At 40.3% G+C, this 21,345-nt stretch overlaps 1 protein-coding gene across 4 annotated transcripts in view; it reads right to left on the minus strand.

Annotated features, from left to right (window-relative positions):
- Window positions 1-874: 874 nt before the first annotated feature.
- The window catches only part of SLC9A7 (solute carrier family 9 member A7), a 74,082-nt gene continuing 53,611 nt past the window's right edge, over window positions 875-21,345 (minus strand). For 2 of the 4 annotated variants that reach the window (XM_075093993.1, XM_075093964.1), the window contains exons 13-17: window positions 19,449-19,508; window positions 14,549-14,612; window positions 11,939-12,021; window positions 8,456-8,561; window positions 875-2,691 (exon numbers count right to left, since the gene is read on the minus strand). In XM_075093993.1, the coding sequence (XP_074950094.1) occupies window positions 2,443-2,691; window positions 8,456-8,561; window positions 11,939-12,021; window positions 14,549-14,612; window positions 19,449-19,508 (562 nt within the window). In that variant the 3' untranslated portion in view covers window positions 875-2,442. The remainder of the gene's footprint in view (window positions 2,692-8,455; window positions 8,562-11,938; window positions 12,022-14,548; window positions 14,613-19,448; window positions 19,509-21,345) is intronic. The other 2 variants (XM_075093974.1, XM_075093984.1) reach the window with 1 other exon arrangement.

Below are 21,345 nucleotides of genomic sequence, written 5' to 3' on the forward strand. Positions count from 1 at the left end.
GTTAGACTATTATATTCCTCACCTCTCACCAATGATCCATCTCTTTTGGCTACTCTTTCACAACCATATTTTGGGCTTACTGGTGTACTTCATTTCAACTGTATATTTTTGCTATGGGAATTAAGAACAGAGAAGTATCTGCACTGGGATGGCTTATTGATGCTTTCAAAGATTCAGTCTTCCTGATGAAGCTAATGAAACAGAATTTCTACTGTCTTCCAAAGATCAGGTGCACATTTTGGAAGAACACACCCCTCTCTGCATAAGGTTTTTTTTTTCCAGCCAAAGTGATATGGTAAGTTTCAGCTTCAAACTTCACGTAAAGATTTGCCTCACTGTAAGTCCATTTTTTTGGGTAAGTTTCACTGTCTCGACCCAAAATTTGGTTCAGATGGCTCAGCTAATATCTCTAATTGTTGTGGAAGTCTCAAGTTCTCACTCACCATTGACAACATGGGTCCCAGAGACTTGTCCAAAATGAATGAAATTGGTTTTGTAATTTAGGAAGAAACTACTTTTTCTACTGCCAGAGCACTTCAAAAAAAATAAAAAGAAAGAAAACCGAAGCCATATAAACAGCACTATCTGCTTTGTCTTCCTTGAAAGCAGAGGAGAACTGAAAAGGAGTTTTTCTGCTCAGAGATCTTCATCAGGGTTTGTTACTCTTCACCATTTAAGAACATAGCTCAGACTGTATTGTTCTTCCAGTTTTATCACAAAAAAAGCTTTTGGTTTCCTCGTGTCTCTTTTCTTATAATGTCAGACAGTCATTACAGATCAACACCCTTTACAAATTTACCTTGGAGGGACAGACAAGGAGGTAGATCACTCATTAGAGAACACATCTGAAATAAAGCAGACTAGACAATGTGACTGCAATGCTTCTCTGCAGCAGCAAGTTCTCATACCAAAGTTAACCCGTTAAGTTTAATAGTTAAGGAAAAACAGAGTGGGCATTTACTCACACACAATTTTATGAGAGGAACAACTGAAATGGCAGCAAGAAAAACACACTTTTTAGACAAACTGGTATTACATCACGTTAGTGGGCCACAGAACTCTTTAAAAAAATAAACCTTTTGAGACATAAGAATGAGATCACATTTTAGCATGCTTTAAATAGCTGAACTGCTCTTCAAAGCATCAGTTCTCAGCTATCAGCAAAGACAATGGTATCTCCTCATTTGGAAATTAAAAAGCATTTAGCAATAAGTTAAAGCTAGCCTACGTGTAAGTGGGCTAAATACTAGGCAAAGATTTTTCCCTTTTCACATTTAAGATGATACTATAGTTCATCACTTCTGTAGCTTATATGTTGTTGTGCAATGCCCCACTGAAGTTTCACATCTACTCTGCAAAAGAGAACAAGAGTAAACACCGTTCTTTTAGGATAGTCACAAATGGTAAAGCCAGTAGTATTTGTTTGTCTGTTTAATTAGATGTTTGCTGTTTATCACACACAAGAACTGTAAGCAGAGTCCATGGATTCTTCTCAGCAATATGAAACCTCATGGTTCCATGCAGGTTCAATACTGCCTGCCTCTCTCTTTCTCTCTCTCTCTCTTCCCCCCGCCACCCTTCCTCTTATCTGCTGTTTTCCCCAGCCCAAGATATGTTTCCAACTATCTTCATCCGATTTTTAAGACCCTTAAAGGTAAGAAAGTTTTACCTCATGTCCTCTACCTGACAGAGCCTGGCCTCAGGCTTGTGTCGGGTCAGGTACGTCTTAAGACCACAGGAAGCTGGATGCTTTTCTTTTGAGGCACAAGAAGTTCAGCTAATAGTAATAGTCAAGTTGCCCAAACCTAAAGGGACAAGTAGCTCTCATTGCCTTCCTATTTAAACACATGGCCAGTGAAGAAATCTTCTTTTCCCTTTTTTCCCTGAAATACATTAAGTACAACTTGTAGTAACAGATTCCCCAGTCTTGCATTCATGCACCTGTAGTCCTAATGTATACTGTCCCGTTTTACTTTATAGTTTCCTCAACCTCACAAGAGAAGTTAACAACGGATCTCTCCACATTCAGATACACACACATCCTTTTTTATCTCATAATTATTATCACGTTTATATTTCTTCCTCCACATTCCCAAGCTAAGCCAAGACAAGCTCAGTTCTATGACAATGTTTTCATGTACCTCTCTCAGAGAGAGCTGCTGCAGCTGAACAAGAAAATTGCAGCATGCTAGTTATACTTGGATTCAATATGCGGTTGAAGAGAGGAGAATAACCATTTTTCTCGTTCGTCTGTTTTCAGACATTTAGAAAACCCCACTGTCAGCATCTTGAGTAAAAAATAGGTGATGTCTTCAGACCCTAGTAAAATCACTTATGCGTGTTAACTGGTTTAACTAAACATCCCCACCTCAAGTGACACAGTGGCCTGCAGTCTTCCTTGATCCATCCACAGAGCAAGAGTTATTTTTACTGAGCCAGTCATCATGCATTGTCTTCCAGAGGAAATACTAGCCGTGTACCCCTGCTTGTAACTTCATGATCGGCTGCTCCCAAATCGCGTTCCAGTGCTTCCTCTGAACTACTTTTTGTTCTCCTGCCGTCAAGGCTAGTGGTAGCTGTATGGGGGCCAGAAGAACCATTTGCAGTTATTGTTGTATCACCATATGTCACAGTAAGGTCACCATCATTCAGAATAAAATCAGAATCCTCTTCTCTCAGCTGTTCTTGATTCTGGAAAGAAACAAAGAAAGAAAGAAAGAAAAAAAAAACAGAAAAACCTTTGTACAGTGCACAACACCTACTCTTTGGCAAGAAGCACCAAGAAGGTAACTCAACAGTAGGGTTCTGCTTTAAGAAATGTTAAAAATAACCTTCAACCCAGTGTTTGCAGATCAGCTTACTGCTCCCTGTATAACAACTGCTATCATGGAGGGATGAGTGGGACCTGAATCCAAGAAGTAGATTATGAAACAGGTAACTAGGGATTTAATTGCACTGGAAGTTTACCAGAGGTACAGGAGAGACGAGCACTATACACTGGTTTTTGCATGACAATTTAGAAGGCAGTACAGGAAAAAAGACTGGAGACCAAGCATAAGTAAGTTAGTCCAGATACAAAGTCAGTGTTGCATCTGTTGCTAATTAGTCAAGTTCAGTAGTAAAAGACTCATGCAAACTGGCAAGAACTCATAAGGCCCAAATTCTTTATATTCAAGGTTTTCTGAACAAATCTTTGTTATAGATCAAAAGCTAACCACACTTTTTTAAGCTCTTTACTTACTTTTACCTGGTACTAAATAGAGAATTACTTGACCTAGTTCTCAGGAATGCTCCTGAGCCATAAAATTAGGAAAGACTGATACAGGAAAGTGCTTGTGTCATAGTTTTGCAACTAGTTCTGATATGTTTTCTTTTGAAAGTCATTCAAGAAAGTGGCTCATGAAACCCTGTCAATTTACTTTGGCAGAGATGGGATGAAATATACGGTCAGAGACTAGAAATTGCTGAAGTTTGACAAAACAGTTTTTCTACACAGCATAATACAACAGCAAGCAATTGTACCATGTTTCACTCCTGTTTAACATGGTCTTGGTTAAGGGCAAAACAGCTGAATTGGTCAGAAGATGGGGCTTCCTCATAGCTGAAGAAAATTCTGTCAGTTCTATGAGCTTGCTTTCTTGCAACTGAAAGCAATTATTTCCCCATGTGTATAGCTCCATACTGATTATCAAGAGCTGAAATGTAAGTGGGTGCACTGCTGTTCTCCTCAGTAGCCTGGACACCGATCAGGCTACGTTCTCAAAATACATCATTTTCTTCCACTTCGGCACAGGCTACGTGAGATGATAGGATGTCTGCAATCAGCCTGACCAGAAAGCCCTACCTGTACCGCAGTAGAGGAGTCCAGGGCACCTGAGACTGAAAATGCTGATCAACCTGTCCACAATATAAAATGCAATGCCTGGCTAAATAAAGTTTCCTGGGAAAGTTCCTGTCACTATTTCAGAATGATAATCAGCCAAAATAAAGCAGCAGAAGCCTCTAGATGATACAGAATATTTAATTAATGAGGACTGGAAGAGGTGTCAGGAGTTTACCAAAACCAGCGAAAGAAACTGTGCAATTCAGTGTCGGGTGCGAGACCAGCCCTACTTAAAATGAATGCTAATTTCTCAGAACCTTCGTGGCATCCAAATTTATCATTGCTTATTAAAGGCAGAGTTACTGTGATAGAGAGCACTGTTCTCAAAGAGCAAATACAGTTTAGGACACTTGCTTTCTTTGATTGCAAACGAAACACTGAACTACTGTCACTATCGTAAAAAGAAGAAAAGGCAGAAATTAAAAGGGGTCAGCTATAGTTGGCAGAAACAGCTTTTACAAGCCTTCCATTGCAAAAATGTGGAAGTCTGAAGGACAAGACGATTAAAAAAGGATTAAAATAATTGTCTGTTTAAGAAAATCTGATATCCCTACGTATTCTGTTTTTGAAGGGACATTCAAAGATGGAAAGCAGAAAAACAAGTAAGAAGCAGGCAGTTCTGACTGTTGAATGGTTATGTTTTAAGAAGTCGAAGAAGCTGAGGTGGTCTATGACAAATTGCCTTTCATGTTGTTTACCCTTGGAGAAGCACTGAGGAGGGGAAGCCAGGGCTAACAGTGCACCAGCAGGTATTGTGATACCAGGGCCACGTGTGGAGCGGCTGGAGCAAGATCCCAGACCATCTCCCGTCTCCACAATGCTATTTAACAGTGAATCCTTGCAGCTGCCTGTCAGATAAGAAACTAGTAAGACCACACACTACACTTGAGCTTCCCCAAAAGGCTGACAAGCTCTTGAAAGCACAACGCTGAAAGGAGAGGGCCACGGGCTTCATACTATATGGCAAGTCCTAACTCAGTCTTTGCTGGTTTGTCCCAGGCTATGCTTACATGTATGTAAACATGATCAGTCCCAGAAAAAACACTGAGCTTTCTCTTAACATAGTGAACAAATATTGCCTCATAGGAGCCGAGTTCCATTTGTTTATTTCACTTCTGAATAGCACTTCAAGCAGCAGGCAATTTATTTGCTATATTTCCCCAGAGAACATCCATGAACAATCCCATGTAGTATATGGATTTGCCGTGTTTGCAAGCAAAGAGGATGGGTGAATAAACCTACTGTGCTTCATGCAGCATCAACAATTCTTTCAAGAAAAACAGGAAATGTATCCAAGTAGATCCCTAGAGACCTGAAATTCTTCCAAGAATAACCCTAAACTGGCCTCTGCAATCCCCTACAGTTCTGTAGAAATAGCTTCAATTCTCTCAAACAAACGTAGGTCTGAACTTCACTACTTAAACTGACAAACTATAATGGCTAAGTACCTAAACCCAAACCCCTATTAAAAGACTGAATTTTGCTTTGACGTGCTGACCATAACCCTGAGGAACCTCACAGTGTTCTGTCCCGTTCATGGTAAAATCTGCTCATGCTCCTAAGAATGTGTGCCGGAGACATTAAAATGGCTAGAGCTCATTTGGAGTTACTGCTTACAAAGCCAGCCTTTATTGCCTCCTAAGGCAGTGCAAAAAAAGCACATGCAAAGTACGCTGCACGTACAAAGCGCTAGTAGTTACCACGTACGCTGCTGGTGCTGAATACAACACAGGCATCGTGGATGACAAAACTTGCATCAGAAGTTACTTATCTTGTAGCTCCAATACAAAAGCATCAAGTAGTATGCATGTAAAATATAATAGAACTTAAATGTGATGCTCCGCTTAGAGTTTCTCTGTTTCTCAGATGAGTTCCTTAATGAATTTTAAGGAAACTAAACAATATTTGCTATGGAGATGGAAGCACTAAGGAAGGGGAGGGAGGAGGTATGACTGAAGAGTTGTCCTACCAATTTTGAGAGTTACTTCCTCCAACACTTACATAGACTGCAAATGAAGTTTCTTTACTGAGTTTGCATATTTAGAAGAAATTTTAAAAAATACTTTTATACCAAGTTGTCACACTGTAACAGTGCAAGAACTAAACTTTCAAAAAAAAAAAAGTGGGAACATGTGTAGGACAGAGAACACACCCCTGAACAAACAAGCAAAGAAAAAAGTCCCCAGGAGCACATCATCAGGAAGAGGAGGTGATAACACAGGTGCTTCTTCTGAATGGGATAAATGGTTGATGAAACAGACCAAAAGTTTCAAAGGACATGTTAAAAAGGAAGAAAAAAAAAAAAACCCAAAGTGACCTGCATTAGTTTAGGATAAATTGGAAAGCCAGATGGTCATGCACTGAAGATAACAGCGAGAGAGAAAAATAGGAGTGAATTTTTGAAAATAATCATTTTAAACACTAACTACAGCAGCCTTTCATGTTTTTAAGTTCCAACTTGGATTCTGTTTGGGTGGGAAACACATAATGGTGAACCTAATGGCACAGTCTTAAAGCAGTGGGAGAACACCAGCAAGAAATAGTAACAGCAGCTCTGGAAAAAATCCACTGTGCCTCACCCCTGCATGCTGACTCAGAACTTTACACATATGCCACGCAAATTCAAGCCTAGATGACATGATCTCATACTTAGGAATAGGTTGTAGGTGGACTATGTAAAAAGGTTATTTGACTTTCAGACTTTAAACCCCCGTTGGCATCTAATGCAAAAGGTGTACTCCCCCTCACAGAAGTAAAAATTAATTGTAAATAGGATGTTAATAAAGCCAGAGGAAAAAAGAAAAACCAAACCAAAACAACAAAAGCTGAAAGCGATACAAAATCTACAATCAGTACAGCCACATACTTGTATGCTTTCTGCTCTGTCTTCTTTCTGTAGATGTCCTAACTGCTCAGACATGCACCTGAAGGAGATCTAGGATTTACTGCTTCATTTTGAAACCCATTTTCCAGCTATGTTACATTCTCTTGAGTATTTACAGACTTTTTTGTTTGTCTAATTCAGAGTCTTCAGTCCTTAATTCTCTCAGATATATCATTCCGTTTTCCTGGAAATACCTCACAAAAGCACAACTGTTCCAAGCAGTTTCTGTCCCCGCAAAGACATGGCGCTCAGTTGCATCACCTGCACTTAATAGGAAGGCAAAAGATGCCACAGCTTTTTAGCCAGTAATAAAATGGTATAGTCACAGTGCTGTAGCAAAGCCAGCCACGCAAAGAAACAAAAAGCTATAAAGCAACTGCAGAGTCTAGAAATCTTGAAAAGAAACTAGAAGTAAAATCTCAAAATTATATTCTTTCCTAAGACTAATGCAGCAATGCACCACGACAGGAACAAGAAGGGAGAATAAAATGGGAACGTTCCACATTATACACCTTAAAAAAGCATGACAGGACCAATCCAACTGAAGAATAAGTTTCCACATGCGTTAGTAGCTAGGAATGAGGAGCAAAGAAGAAAAAACCAAAAGAGCCCAACTGTTAGAATGAAAGCCAAAGCTTGCATGTTCACTGCAGTTAGATCCTCGATTACTGGATAACTAATCTTATACGGTCATACATAGACACATGGGCAACACACAAGTAGGCTAATTGGTCTGATGGATGCCTTCCAGCCTAGATCTGTTTAAAGATCTCCAGTGTCATTGCAACGACGGGAACAAGGCCAATTTCTTGCATTACTAGTAGCTCCAAATAGGGAGCAGACATTTCAAATTTCTTTGAAATCTTGCTATCAGGTAAAAGTAAAATGTTAATGACACCAGAAAGAAATGCAGGGAAGTATTTCAAAGTTGCAAGTGGAATTCATAACTCTCAAAAGATTAATAGAAATCTGGTCTGAGACTACTCGACCATAGCAGAGATATCACCATTCCAGAAAACCTGCAAATTTGAGTGATCCCACATAGTACTATGGTTTTATTTAAAAGCGTCTCAAAAAGTTGTAGATTTCAGAAGTGCTGTACAGATAGGAATGACATGTATCAGGATCCTGCAGGAGTAATAGGATAATGAAGCATTAATTATTGCAAGACATGGCTGTAAAGACAGTATAGTTACCTGCTAGACTGAGGTAAGTAACTGATTAACGGTTTCTGAAATGTGATCTCAAATTTCACAGTGGAAACAATGAAGGGAATCTCTACCAGATTTCTTTCCAGCCTGGGTAAATGTGTCGGTGTCTTCTCTGAAGGAGGCCTTAACGTAACCTTAGCAGTAACAAGAACAGAATCTTGTCCAAAAGTGTTGAGAAGGGACAGAATATTTTGAAGTGATTCGCTAAACTGGTTTATTGACTAGGCCTGTAATTTTCCAGTATCCTTAAAAGTTACTTTTTTAAGGTAGTAGTCGAACAATAAGATCATCTCTGATTTCTACTAACAGAAGCTCTTGCCTCAGGGGAGAGTATCTTAAATCTTTTCTGCCTAGGACAAACCAGCACTTTCCTGCAGTATGTATATCATACCAACCTTTTGCCTAAAGAGAAGAAAAAACTGCTGAAGTTAAATAAATAAAAACCAAAACACAGAAGTATTCAGTCATTCCACTTACATCATAAACCTGGGGACTTGTCAGACAGCGGGCTATCAGGCCACACCAGCTGGGTAGAGTCGTGGTTAACGGAGGGCCACTGTGAGTGAGAATTGGCTTTAAATAACTTAAACAGTTAAGGAAAACACATCAGTGCTCGAAAACCACTATTGAAAAATAAAGAAAACAGTTGTACATAAATGTGGTTCTGCCTTTGATCTATGTGCTGCTCAATAACTCTATCTAAAACATCCATTGAAAAAAGTCTGCATTTGTAAACAAGTAAATTAAAAATGTCTCCCCCCAACATTTTTCCCTTGATTCTTTTAAGGGCAGTTTCTTTACCCACACATTTACTGGAAGGGCAACTAACTACCTCTATTAAGGTTTTAAGCAGTTGCAATACTTCCAGCTTTTGGGCTCTCTGGATCCAAAAGGAGCAATCACAGGTAGAAGTGCTTTAATGTTAATAGGTCCAAGCGTGTTTCCACTCTACAGATGGGAGCATGGTGTCAAGATTGTAAGCTAGAGGTAACAAGGTGACACACCTATGTGGCTCACAGAGAAATGAAAGAAATACTGTCCATCCAACATCCTCCATGCAGTGCAGCCACCTGAACTGGTCCGCTGCTAGCTGGTCACTGAGCCAGAGGTGCAACCAGAGATCTTACTCTGGTAACTCTTGGACATCTCTGCAGTGCAAATATACATACCACACATTGCCTCAGAAAGGCAAAGGGAGTACTGTATGTCAAGAACTACATAACACAGCACAGAAGGAAAGCATCTGCCCAGGCAATGCTGCCTAGATTACATTGAGGGGGCACGGGCTTGGGGAAGGAAAATGTCTTTACACCTCTCCTCATAGGTCTGCCCCCAGGGTAAATCCTTATTTGCTCATGCTAGTACTCCAGACTGATGATATGCCTGAGGAAATGCTCAGCATTTAAAAAAAGGTGTCCCTGCTACAGAGCAGCATGCTGATTTTGACTGGCACAAGAACAGAGCTCAGGAGCAAAGTGCCAAGACTTCCAAATATTGTCTGAAATCAGGACCAGAAGGTTTGTTGGTAGGGGGGTGGGTGGGTGTATTTGTTTTTTAAAAGTCAATCTGATTATTTTAAATGTAAATATACATTGCAGGTATTCTAGTTACTTTCTTAGGCCTTTAAGCACAGAGGGAATCAAGTCCACTTGTGAAATACAACACAGTTTCACTGATGCTCTCAACAGATCAGATGCTTGGGGGAAAGAGGGGGTTTAAAAAAAGGGGGCTGTTTTAGCAGAGATGTATCCCTCCCCTTTAGCAGAGCATGTTTACTTGCACGCATAATGGCATGATTTTGCCACTGCAGAGTTATATTTCCTCCTTCCCTCCCTCAGTAACAGTGTGGCTACACCCAGTCCTGGAAAGAAATAAACTCTTGCCCCTTACAGTAATGTACCAGCCTCTGTGTTGCCCTGTGGCAGACAGGCGTTCAGTGACTCGGTCATAATAAAACAAACCCAGAAAAGGACATCTGGTACTTTAAAGTTGCAGTTTTCTTAATGTATAACAATTGTGGGTAAACCCAGGGAACAGTCCATGACATTAAATGAACTCTGCGTTCCACAGGAATGAAGTTCCTGGTTATCCATCCACACAGAGCTCTGCAGGCAATAGCCAGTGTTGGAGCACACTGCCAAGTGCATCTTTTTCAAGTTAAGTTCCCTTGCAAAGATTGAATTTTGAGAGAGTCTGCCTCTCTACCCACAAACCAAGTAAACGCATCAGCAAAAAATATTTTGAGGTTTAGCTATGGGTTTAGAGGTGGCATTTCTAAAGGTCATCCCTTCCGTGCAATTTCAGCCCAGCCACGCTGTATTTATCTGAATGCTTCCTTGCAACAGAAGTTAGAAGAACGTAGAATTTTACCCCTAAGATACAGTAAGGCAGTTCTGCCTTTGGATGTCAGTTTCCTTGGCACAAACTTCACAGAAACCTTCCCTAAAGATTGCCAGTCACCACTGAAAAAAAGCCAGTGCGCTACCAGCATCCCTTAAGTTCCTGTGAAACAGCTAATTAAGAGGTAATTTTCACCCTAGCACTCCCCCCGCCCTTGCTGCAGCTGCTGGGAACTGCACTTGCGTTAGCATCGGTCGAGGGGAAGTCAGCATTGCCAACTACTCCTTTTTTTCATTGGGCACATCCCTTTTGTAAAGGCAGGGGAAAAGGATGGCTCGTGCTTCCTTCTCAAAAAAGAGAAAAAGAAGCAGTCAGCCACAGCCAGATCCTTCCGTGATCTTTCCAAAGTAGTCTTTTTTTTTAATAAAAAAAAATTGACCTCAATACACTTTGACACCAGCCACTACAACTCAAAGGGTTAACTTGAAATTACTAACATTTATGAATATTGAAACTAGCACACACACTCCTTTCTGGGCTTTGACTCAATACTACTGCATCTGAAAGCATTAGTCACAAACAGATTTTATCCTGAACAGGCAAGTATTAGGATCTGAATGCTTTCAACACTATACCTGGGTTTCCCTGGGCGGGAAGTCTTGATGTACAAGCCATGGACAGAAACTACCGTCCTCCAACCAGGCCAGCAATCTCATTAACCAATGATCAAGACCCCAGTGAAAAGACTCACTTCTCAGATGCCACGAGATGAAGGCCCTGCCACGGGTATTTAACTATACTGAACTGCCCCAGAAAATACTAGGAATCAAGAACTGAAACTCCTTTGAATTTCTGGGTATACGTGACTTGCCACAGCCACAAGATTATCTTTGCCATTTTCCACTAAGTGAGCGTAAGCTGTAAAGGAAGGGAACCTGTATGACATACTGATTAAAAACATGCTAAATAGATTAAAAAACACAAGCATGAAAGGCAGGACAGCTACACAAAAATTGCTCGGAGGCTTAAACAAGGCTATCTAAATAGTATAATGGCAGCTTAGGAAGGTTGTACAGTACTATATATATGCAAGGACACTCTCTGCTTTAACACCCATAGGAAGGTCTAGATATACTGAAGGGAATAAGCTAGATCACATGTAGATTTTTCATTCTAAAACTGCCCATATCACCAAATGGTTTCCAGAGAGCACTCGATCACAAAAGCAGATGGCTCTTCAGAGCAATGACTGGGGGCTTAGATATGAACAATGAACTGGAAAACTAGTTTGTGCTACAAGCGTCAGTGAAGATGAGGACAGATTAATGGAACAGATCAGAGGATTTGAAATAGTTAATTGGTTGCCTTACTGTTTAGGAAGGAACTTCAGCTCCTAGAACTGACTGGTTTCTATCCTCCAGCAAGGGTGACATACCATGCGTTAGAGGAAAGGAAAGGTCCGTCTTCTGAGTCAGCAAGTTCTGTGCTTTGAACCTGTCAAAGACTTGATCTTTCTCCTGTTTGAATCTCTCAAGTTCTTAAGGCCACATATGGGTACATGGAAAGGAAAAAAGTGAATATTTCATTCCTTGAAGCTAAGCTGTGTTTTCAAAAGGATACTTATGATCAAAGCTATACCATAGTCTGAAGAGCCAAGCACTTTCCTGCTTTGTCCTGTTCCTTCTTTCAGAATCTGGGCCATCCTAAAAATAAGACAAAAACATATTCAATTATTTCAGGCAGAAAAAACCCCAAATCATACATTCCAATCATTCATGTTATAAGGTTCTATGCAAAAAAAACAAATTACTTCAATACTATACTAGGACTGCAGAAGAAAGCTATTTAGAAGCATGCTTATACTGAGAAGATTACATTTCCTAGAAAGACCAGAAATGATTGCAGAGAAGAAGTAGCCCCCTTCATTACCCTCGAGTTACCTTAATGAGCCCTCTATCACCAAGTTCCCTTGAGTCTAAAAGCTTATCACAGAGTTAATGCAGTAATAGATACAGAAATAGGTCCAAAACGGTCAAATAAGCCTCACTGATATCTCGTCCCCATCCTCCTCCCCAAATAAAATAACTGTTCTTTGCTTGGTTGGCTTCCTTTCCTCTAGGTCTATTCAATGTTTTTTCCTTAAGCCTATTGCTTCCTTGGAAGAACAAGGAAATTTACCATGCCTGATAAACTCTCACAAACCTGATGAAAAATATCGCACTTAAAAGAACATGCTTAACAGGGAATCCATATAAAATCACAACTGAGGAAGGTCATGCAAACTTCCTAAGTGCTAGATCAAGCTCAGGTACATCTAACACTGCTAATAGTGTTAAATATAATCCCTTTACTAGCTGTGCTACAAGTCATCTCACCCACTGGTCTGCAGCTGCATTTGTTTTTACTTTTGTTACTGTTTTGGGTTGGGTGTTGTTTTTTGTTTCTTTTTTGACCAGAGGCCAAAGTTAAACTCAGGAAAACAGATGAAGTGAGAACGCCTTGTATGAATCATCTTCCAAACTACTGGAAAAGAACAAGACAGGCTTGCCCTGTGTACTTCTGATCTGCAAAAAAATCCATGATCTACCAAGAGTTAAAGCCTAGTACATTTTAACTCCCAAATGATATATTTTCTTTAACAGTGACATGCTGCTAATCTTAGCTTGGTGAAAGAAAGAGGAATCCAAAGGGAACCGACTAATGGAGTCCATTAGGAATGCAATGCACAGCTAAAGAGGGAAACAAATGGGTAAGTGCTCTATGTTTACATGGGAAAAAAGGCAAGTTATTTCCACCCAGACACTGAATGAGAACAGAATACCCATGCTCTGTTTCTTGTTAAAACAATTCCTCAAACACTGACAAGCTTAGTCTGAACTGGCCAAAGCTGTCTTACCACGATACCACTTCCTAACCTTGGTTTTATACAATAACTGTGGCCTGCGCTGTGGACGGCATTTGAGGCCTTCTGCTTGCTTCCAGATAGCTACAAAACCAAGTTCGCCCTTTTTAGTATGCGAACCCACCATTTCAGAATCTATTGTGTGTGCTGGCCACAGGCTCCTACAAAGAACACGGATATGCCTAATGCAGTTTCTGCAATGAAAGAGATGCTTCCTGAGCAAGAAGTCTTATCTGTACAACCTGTGACACACACAAAAAAAAAAGGCAAGGCAAGAGAAACCACTAATGAGCACGGCGATCCCAAATACAGCAAGTATCCCATGCAGGTACCTGCGGCGAGCCTGAACAGGGGCATCATACAACCTGAGGTTTACAAGGCAGAATTCACACACTTTCACCTTATGCATCTTCTGGGTCCAAAGCCATCCATCTTTCCTGCCGTTCACCTTCCTCTAGCAGGTTCTGATACAAGCAACCAGCTGTGCTACTGAACAATTAGCATCAAGCGGTACTCTGGGAGAGTGTGAACTAAGGTCTGGACAGAGGAAGCTCCCAGCTAAGCCTCAGGAAATGTTGGCTTGGTTTTTTTTTTACCTCCAGACCTTTCAGCCCTCCTGTGAATTCGGCTCAGTTCATAGATGAGGAAAACTGAAAATTCTGCTATGAACAACATTCTTTCAATAGTCTTGTTTGCCAATAACATATTGCAAGGAAAAAAGTCAACTGTTGGGTTGTTACTGATGCATAGAAAGCCGCACTAAAGATTCACAGTTTGCTGAATATAAATGACAATTTTCCAATGCTCCTTTTGCCTCATACAGATGGTAGGTAGTGCACACAGGATCCAGCTGGCTTTTGGTATGGTATACAGGAGCTGAGATTGGATTAGCGAGCTTAATCTTTGATTCTAAGCAAGCCCAAGGGCCGAAATTTGGTATCAGTTATTGAACAGAAACCAAGAGGATTATCTCTGGGTCAGTCTTGGGGAGGACTGTTTATGCTGTAGCATGTTAAAAAGCAAGCATGTTGGGTGGGTGGGAGAAAAGGAAAGCACATTGTTAAATAGGGTGTATTAGTAGGTTTGGGAAGGTTTTTGATGCCTTATATATATACACATATACACAAAAATTTGAACGCTGCAGCATTACACCCAACAACACAGAATGCTTTTTGGTGGGCATTACTTGAATATTATAAAGTAAAATGCATTACTGACTTGCTAGGTGGGAGAAAAAGGTTTCATCCATGCACACAGCTTCTGCAGTTCCTTATCGTCTTAGTTATAAAATAAGATCAGCCTAATAGAGAAGTTATATAATTACTTACTCCTTGTAAGACTTGAAAGCTGTCATTAGTAGGTGGAGGATCCTGATCTGGGTCAACCCCAACCCTACAGAAACATTAGGAAAACAAAGCAAGTGGTGTTACTGAGGATTGCAAACGCTGCAAGTTTGGCAGGATGCATTTTAAGAGCACTTTAAGCACCCAGCAAAGCTGCATTCAGAGAGTTTATAAGAAGAGTTTGAGGAAAAGCTGTCCATTATTCCCCTGCAGTTACATAGCTATAAACAAGATACTTTCTTACTCAAGCAGCAACTCCCTGTAGATAACAGCTTTAACTCCATCTCAGCATCAACTTTAACTGCTTACCTTTGTTGCCAACTCTTTTACGACACTGGCAAATACTATTTTTGGCTTAAAAGGTGAACTGTGGGTAGCATCCTCTTCAATGGAGAACATCCCTCATGTCCAGCATCAAGAAACCAGAGACTAAGGATAAGCCCAGCCTAAATATTTGACACAGCAAATAACTTGGCTGCCAGACAGGGCTGAGAATGGCTCAAATATACGATTTTTTAAAAGCCACACATACAAAGCAAGTTTTAATGCACTGTGTGAAGCAACAAAAATACTTTATAAAGACTCATAATATTAATTTTCAGCAAGTTTCTTTCACCTAACACAACACAGCCACAGTGGATTAACAAGAGGTCTGTCCAGTCCAGCCTCCCACCTGAGTGAGGGTGGGTCTGTATAATGAGATGGTGGATGATTATAGAATAATGTGTTAATAAGAAACTGTCTACTTGCTTTTGCATAGTTAGCAAGCATCTTATTACTGAACCATCCTTTCACATAGTGCTCCTATCCAAGATGGGTATTTAATCCTTGTAATTATGTTCAGGTTTTTCTGGTCTGTTTTGGGTAGCTATTTGTTAAGATTAGACCTGTCTAGTTTTAAATCCTATTCATGCCTTAATCTCTGTGCTCTCCTGTAGAGCCTAGATTCCAACTTCAAATGTTAGGTGAGACTGTCAATCTCAAACATGTTGTGTTTCAGGCCTACCATGTTGGTGCTGGAATGTGATATCCCAGTGGCGGGATTTCCCACCACTTATAGTAGGAGAAATCCCACCACAAGTGCAGGAAAATGCGTGCAGTAACAAAAACATACTGTCTGAAATGGCTAGCATCTTCATTTCCCCTCTCCTGGGAGAGACCGAGCTGGTTTAGTGCAATTTATTTGTTACTTAGACTTTGCATCAGCTGTTTCTAGCCACAGCGTTATGCAACAACCCTGAGGATCACCAAAAACCAACAGAACCTTGCTGGTAAGACCATATCATTTGTGTATCCCAGGGACATGTGCTTGCATGAGGCATGCAGCGATCCTGACGTGATTTACCTTCAGGCACAGAAGATGGCATGGATTAAACTAAAAGGCAGCACCTTCAAATAACTTCCAGGGCGGCACTTTCTAACAGATCAACAGAAGAAAATTAGGCATCAAACTGAAGTTATAAGTCATCCTTGTGGACCCATGACCAATCTGAGGCCTCACGTGACTTAATGTAATTTCAGGGAAAATCCAGAAGGCCACTCTAAGACAGCCTGCAGCAGCCTCATACAGAGCTAGTGCTGACCCAGTCCCCTGCGTGGATTTTTTCCTGAGCCTCTTTTCTTTCCTCATGACTTCTTTTTTCCACATATGGGATCATCTTAACCCTTAGGCACATTTGGCCTGGGAATTCATTGGCACTGACCAGCCTCCAGACTAAAAAGCTTCACCAGTTTAAGGGAACACTGGACAGAGACTGGGTACTGGACTGTAACACATGCTAAAATAAAATGACACACACGAGAGCTCTGAAAGGTTACAAGGGCTTAGATTGTTCTGCTTAGGCTATCACTAAGCAGCGAAGACATAAGAAGGGTTTTCTGCAGACAAATGAGTTCCCTAATGAAGCCTCATGCAGAAAGCTGACAAACAACACCAGGAAGCAAAATAAAAGAAAAAAGATTTGTGGCTTTCCAAACTCCAGCTGCACATTGGGGAGGTTCAACGCACTATGCACAGCAACCACGCTCCTGTTAGCGGTGCAGCTGGCAACATGACCAGGGAGTTCAAGAAGCTTGTTCCAGAAGATGAACATAGCTTGCATTCCCCAAATAGTTTTAACTCACTGGGCGAACCTATTCACTTCAGAGTACATAAGAAAACCAAACAATTCAGACTGTCTCAGCTTTTACTTGACTTACAAGGTTATACATTTGTTTTGGGGATTTTAAAACTGCCCTTAGGCAGGGGAAGGGGGCTTAATGGAGGACCAAAGCAGGATGGCCATACTGTTCAATAAAAAAGTCATAGTATGTCACAGGCCAGGTGACTGGGTTCACTGTTGTGCTGAAGAAAAGAGCTTTTTTTTTTTTATATTAAAATGGTTCAACTTTTTGAAAAAAAAAAATCTTGCTACAGACATTTCTTTCAGTATTGAAATAGTACATCAACATAGACTTGTCCATTTCATGTTTTTATTTCCAAAGTTATTCTTCAGGTGAACTGATATTTTGAGTACATCTAATTAATTATTTTCTACAAATAACTTTTTTTTTTAAGTTTCTGTTTCAAAGTGTGTACCTCAGTTCACAGATTAACCAAAGTACATTACTATTTTGAATTTCCATTACCACCTTTTTTACCTTTCAACCAGCATAATGTGTCTCATCTCTTCTAGTCTAGCATGAATTGCTATTAAAAAAAAGCTTTGTATACAAGTCTGCCTGTTTAAGTTTCAGGTTATATAGACCCTGGTGTCATGACAAGCATCACGTTTTTGCAGGCCCTGCCCACAAATTTCTAAGAAAGTCTCATCTTTATCACCTGAAACAAAACAATACCAAAAACCAGTCAAGTCTCTCCCAACCTCCTTTACAATGAGGCACAGAAAGCATTCAAGTTACTTCATCTTTACTTAACTACCTCCATAATTGAAAGTATAAGAAAAGCTGATCAACATAATTTTTTTCTGGTGGTTAAAAGAAAAAAAAAAATCCATCTCACATCCTTAAGTACCTTTTAAAAGCTTCCTGTAATTTAGATGTGCTGTAAAGGGCAGTATCAGTTCTCATTTAACCAGTTTTTAAATTAAGAAAAATTGTAACTGGATTGATTTACACAGAACCCCTCTCAGAGATGAGGGGCACAGAGAGGATAGCCTTACTAATGACTGTGGTGTTTTGCTCAAACCCCCTAGCAGAAAGGCAGGCGAGCAAGTAAGCTCTGGTTGAAAACAGTATTTTGCTAAAGAGACACAGACTGTGTCGTGAGGACTGGGGGGCAGTTGTTGTGTGTGGATTCCCCAGGGTGTACAGTAGCAATTCAACCAACTCTTAAAAAGCAGATATCAGATGAAGAATATCTACAGTCTTTCAGCTGTAACAATGCATATATATCCCAAAACTGATGAAAAATTTCTCTTTTTCCCCCATTGACATAAATTTGGTATTTGATAGATACCTTAATACTTCAGTACAGACAGTTACTAGTACATGAAGTTCAGCCATCTTTATTTCTGCCTTGGGAAGTTTACTGGAATCTGTAGACAAGAGTATGCTACAGTAAAAATCCAATTTAAGTATATTTCTTCACTCCTTCCTAATTAAATATATTTTTTTGTTTTTAAGGCATAAAAGGCTTTTCACACTTCAAGAACTCTGTAACAGCAAAGGGACTACCATTGAACTCCTAACACCTGATACCAAAGCACTGCCTTTCTGCTCTTCACTGACTCCTGACCTTCTTGGTCCTTATTCTACAGCTAGAACTCCAGCATCATATGTAGAAGAACAGGTACTCAGATTTGATCCCTCAGACACTAAGCCTATGCATAATTCAGTAATTTAAGCAGCATGGTAGAAAATGGTTGACATACAAAATGTAGAACACAAAGTGGAAACTAAGTGTATGGAAAGGAATGGTTAAAAAAGCAGATAGAACTACTTCAAGTTCTCCGTGACATCATTTTAAAATGGGTGGAACCATTTCTTCTTATACTTCGAAAACCTTTCCAAGGCCCTGCAACACATAAGTGACAAGTTAACAAAATACCAGTCTTTATGACATTCTAGTCTATGTAATTAGTGTGGCAAAAGCCACAACTGACTGTAATAGATAATGGCTCCCAAACTCTCTGTACAAGTTAACATACTGAATCTCTGGCAAATTTAGTAGATGGCTGGGAAACTTCAAGTGTGACAGGATACATGAAAAACTTACCATTGCTCCGCCCCAAACAGTTTTCTTTATATCAATATTCTGTATATATTTATACACATACACACGTACATACAAATACACACTGTCCTATAGCTGCCAGCTACAGATTTCCCCCCTACACTTCTTTCCCTATCCATGTATCGGTTCTAGAAACCATCAACTGGAAAAGACTAGGATTCTGCTACCTCTACTCTTATTACCATCTTCCTGTAAAGCAATGTGATAACCCTCAGTTTTTAAAATACACCCCCAAAGAGGCTGGGCTAAGTTATCTATGAAGTCCCTTCCAACCTGAACAGTTGAATGAAATAATTCCAAGAAATACTTATGAATACCTGTGTGATTAAGGATCCTAGGATTGCATCCATGATTTATCAGCTTTCAAGTCTTCCCAGGCCAGAGACACTAATTTTGCTTCATTAATTACCCATACAGAAGAGTTAAAGGAAGTGGTGCTTTGTGGGTTTTTTTTAAGCTAAAGTCATGACATGCAATCCACACTTTCCCAGCTCAGAAGAAAAACTCAGAACTGAGGAACACCTATGGCACTCTGCAGAAAAGGAGAAGCAGCAACATGCCATAGCATAGGAAAAAAGATCACACAGTGTTATAAAGATGAAGAAAGCCAAGCACCAGGTTAATTTGGTATAAAGGGAAGCACAGTGTCACCTGAAATACAGCCAGTGGCTTTCATTCATCTCTTCCACCGATGTAACATGGTCATCAACTCTGGTACAGTACAAGAATGCAATGTGAGTAACAAAATGCTCATGAGATGGTAGCTTTACAGAGCTCCCTAGCAAAACAAAATAAACCAACAAAAAAACCTACCCAATCAGAAAAAGACAAAGCACACAAGAATAAGAATGGTAGAACAACGATAAAGTGTCAAAAATAATAAAAATTCACAACAGCAGCACTTCATGATTGAGGTGTCCAGTAATACTCTTCATTCTTCAGATGCAGCCTGTCAAAACACCTGTATTCACAACAGGCTTCCTCCCCCAGAAAGTTAGATTCAATAGCTCTCAAAAGAACTGCTACACAGAGACAGAGCCAATCTAAGACAATTCCTATGACTTCAGACCTGCACACGGTCTGTAATAGAAAAAATCATTAGAGAAAGTCATGACAGAAGCCATCAATGCTGCCTAGTTTCAGAGCAAATCACTCAGCTGGTGCATAACAAATCTCCAGTCATAACAGAGTGTGCTTTTACTCCTTGCTTTACCTTTTTCAATAGTACTTAAAAAGAAAGACACAAGAGAAAGCATGTTTGGTTTCTAGTACTTTCCATGTAAACTCCTTAGCGGCTTGTGTTTTTTGTTTTTGTTTTTTTTTCCCCCCCATTTTTCCATAAAGACATGCTACATGAACTATATACTGCTTATGTGAAATAAAAGCTCAGATGATCAGAAATTCACGGAGACCTCACTTTACAAAAATGAGGTGTACACGTCCTGATTGCAGGCTCACATCTTGACAAACCAAGCATTTAAGGACATAGCTTGTGCTATGAAGAGCATGCACTCATCTAATCCTTGAAAGCCGAGGCAAATACCAGACTTTGGATAGATTTGTTTTGGATTCATGGTTCAGTAGCCTTCCTCTCATACCAACATACACTTCAGGTCAGAGCACTCTGCTCCAAAAGGGCCAACACTGAGATGGCTCTGCATATGCAGCAAAAACTAAAATTAAAAACTGCTCAATAACTTCTCTTCTACACCTTCTTTCTCTTTGCTGTATCTGTGCCAAGTTAGTATACTGAAATTTTCCCAGATGTCTACAATGAGTGCAGCATTTTTGGAAAATTTTAGATATTTTGGAATAGTTCAACTGTTTCTCAGAAGGTGGCTGAGAAGGAAGATAATTCCCACCCATGTTTTTCCCATGTTTTAAAAAGCAAAACAAAAACAAACCAACAACAACAACTAAAAACACATACAGCCCCACCCACCCCCCCACCCGCCCAGTCACTAAAAATCCCCCTGGAATTATGAAAACTTGTTTCAGGTTGGTTTTAGGGTGTCTTTGGGTATTCCTTTACTTGACCTAACCAAGATAATGACTCCTGAAACCGCATGCTGAGGCTTGCCAGGGCTTGGCAGTTAAACCCATATCACCCATGTGCTCTAGATATATCTCAACCCAGCTTCTATAGGGTCTGGGCCTTCCTCACACTTTTTTTCTCTGTGGTATGAATTGCATGTGTGAGAGCACAAGAACAGAGATAAGGAAGCATCTCCCAGGTCCGCTTCCAGACATCCAGAAGAGGAGGCAATCTCTTTCCTACAAAGGGAAAAACCCAGAGAGGTGAGGTTGGAGGTTCAGAGGCTGCACTGCACCTCCATTAAGAGAGATTCTAGATTGATGATGAGAAACTAGAGACTGGGAAAGAAGGAAGAAGGCAGGAGAAACTAGATAGGGAAAGACAACTGGAGACATCAGTGCAGGAAAAGATAGGGTGAAAGGAAAAAGCCCACAACAGAGGCCAAGGGACAGTGCCTCTGTCTGTGCCTCTGCCTTTCAAGGGCAGCAGAGAGCAGCTAGACAGCGGTGAAAT

The sequence above is a fragment of the Phalacrocorax aristotelis genome, chromosome 1 (assembly GCF_949628215.1).
Source record: "Phalacrocorax aristotelis chromosome 1, bGulAri2.1, whole genome shotgun sequence".
Taxonomy (NCBI): domain Eukaryota; kingdom Metazoa; phylum Chordata; class Aves; order Suliformes; family Phalacrocoracidae; genus Phalacrocorax; species Phalacrocorax aristotelis.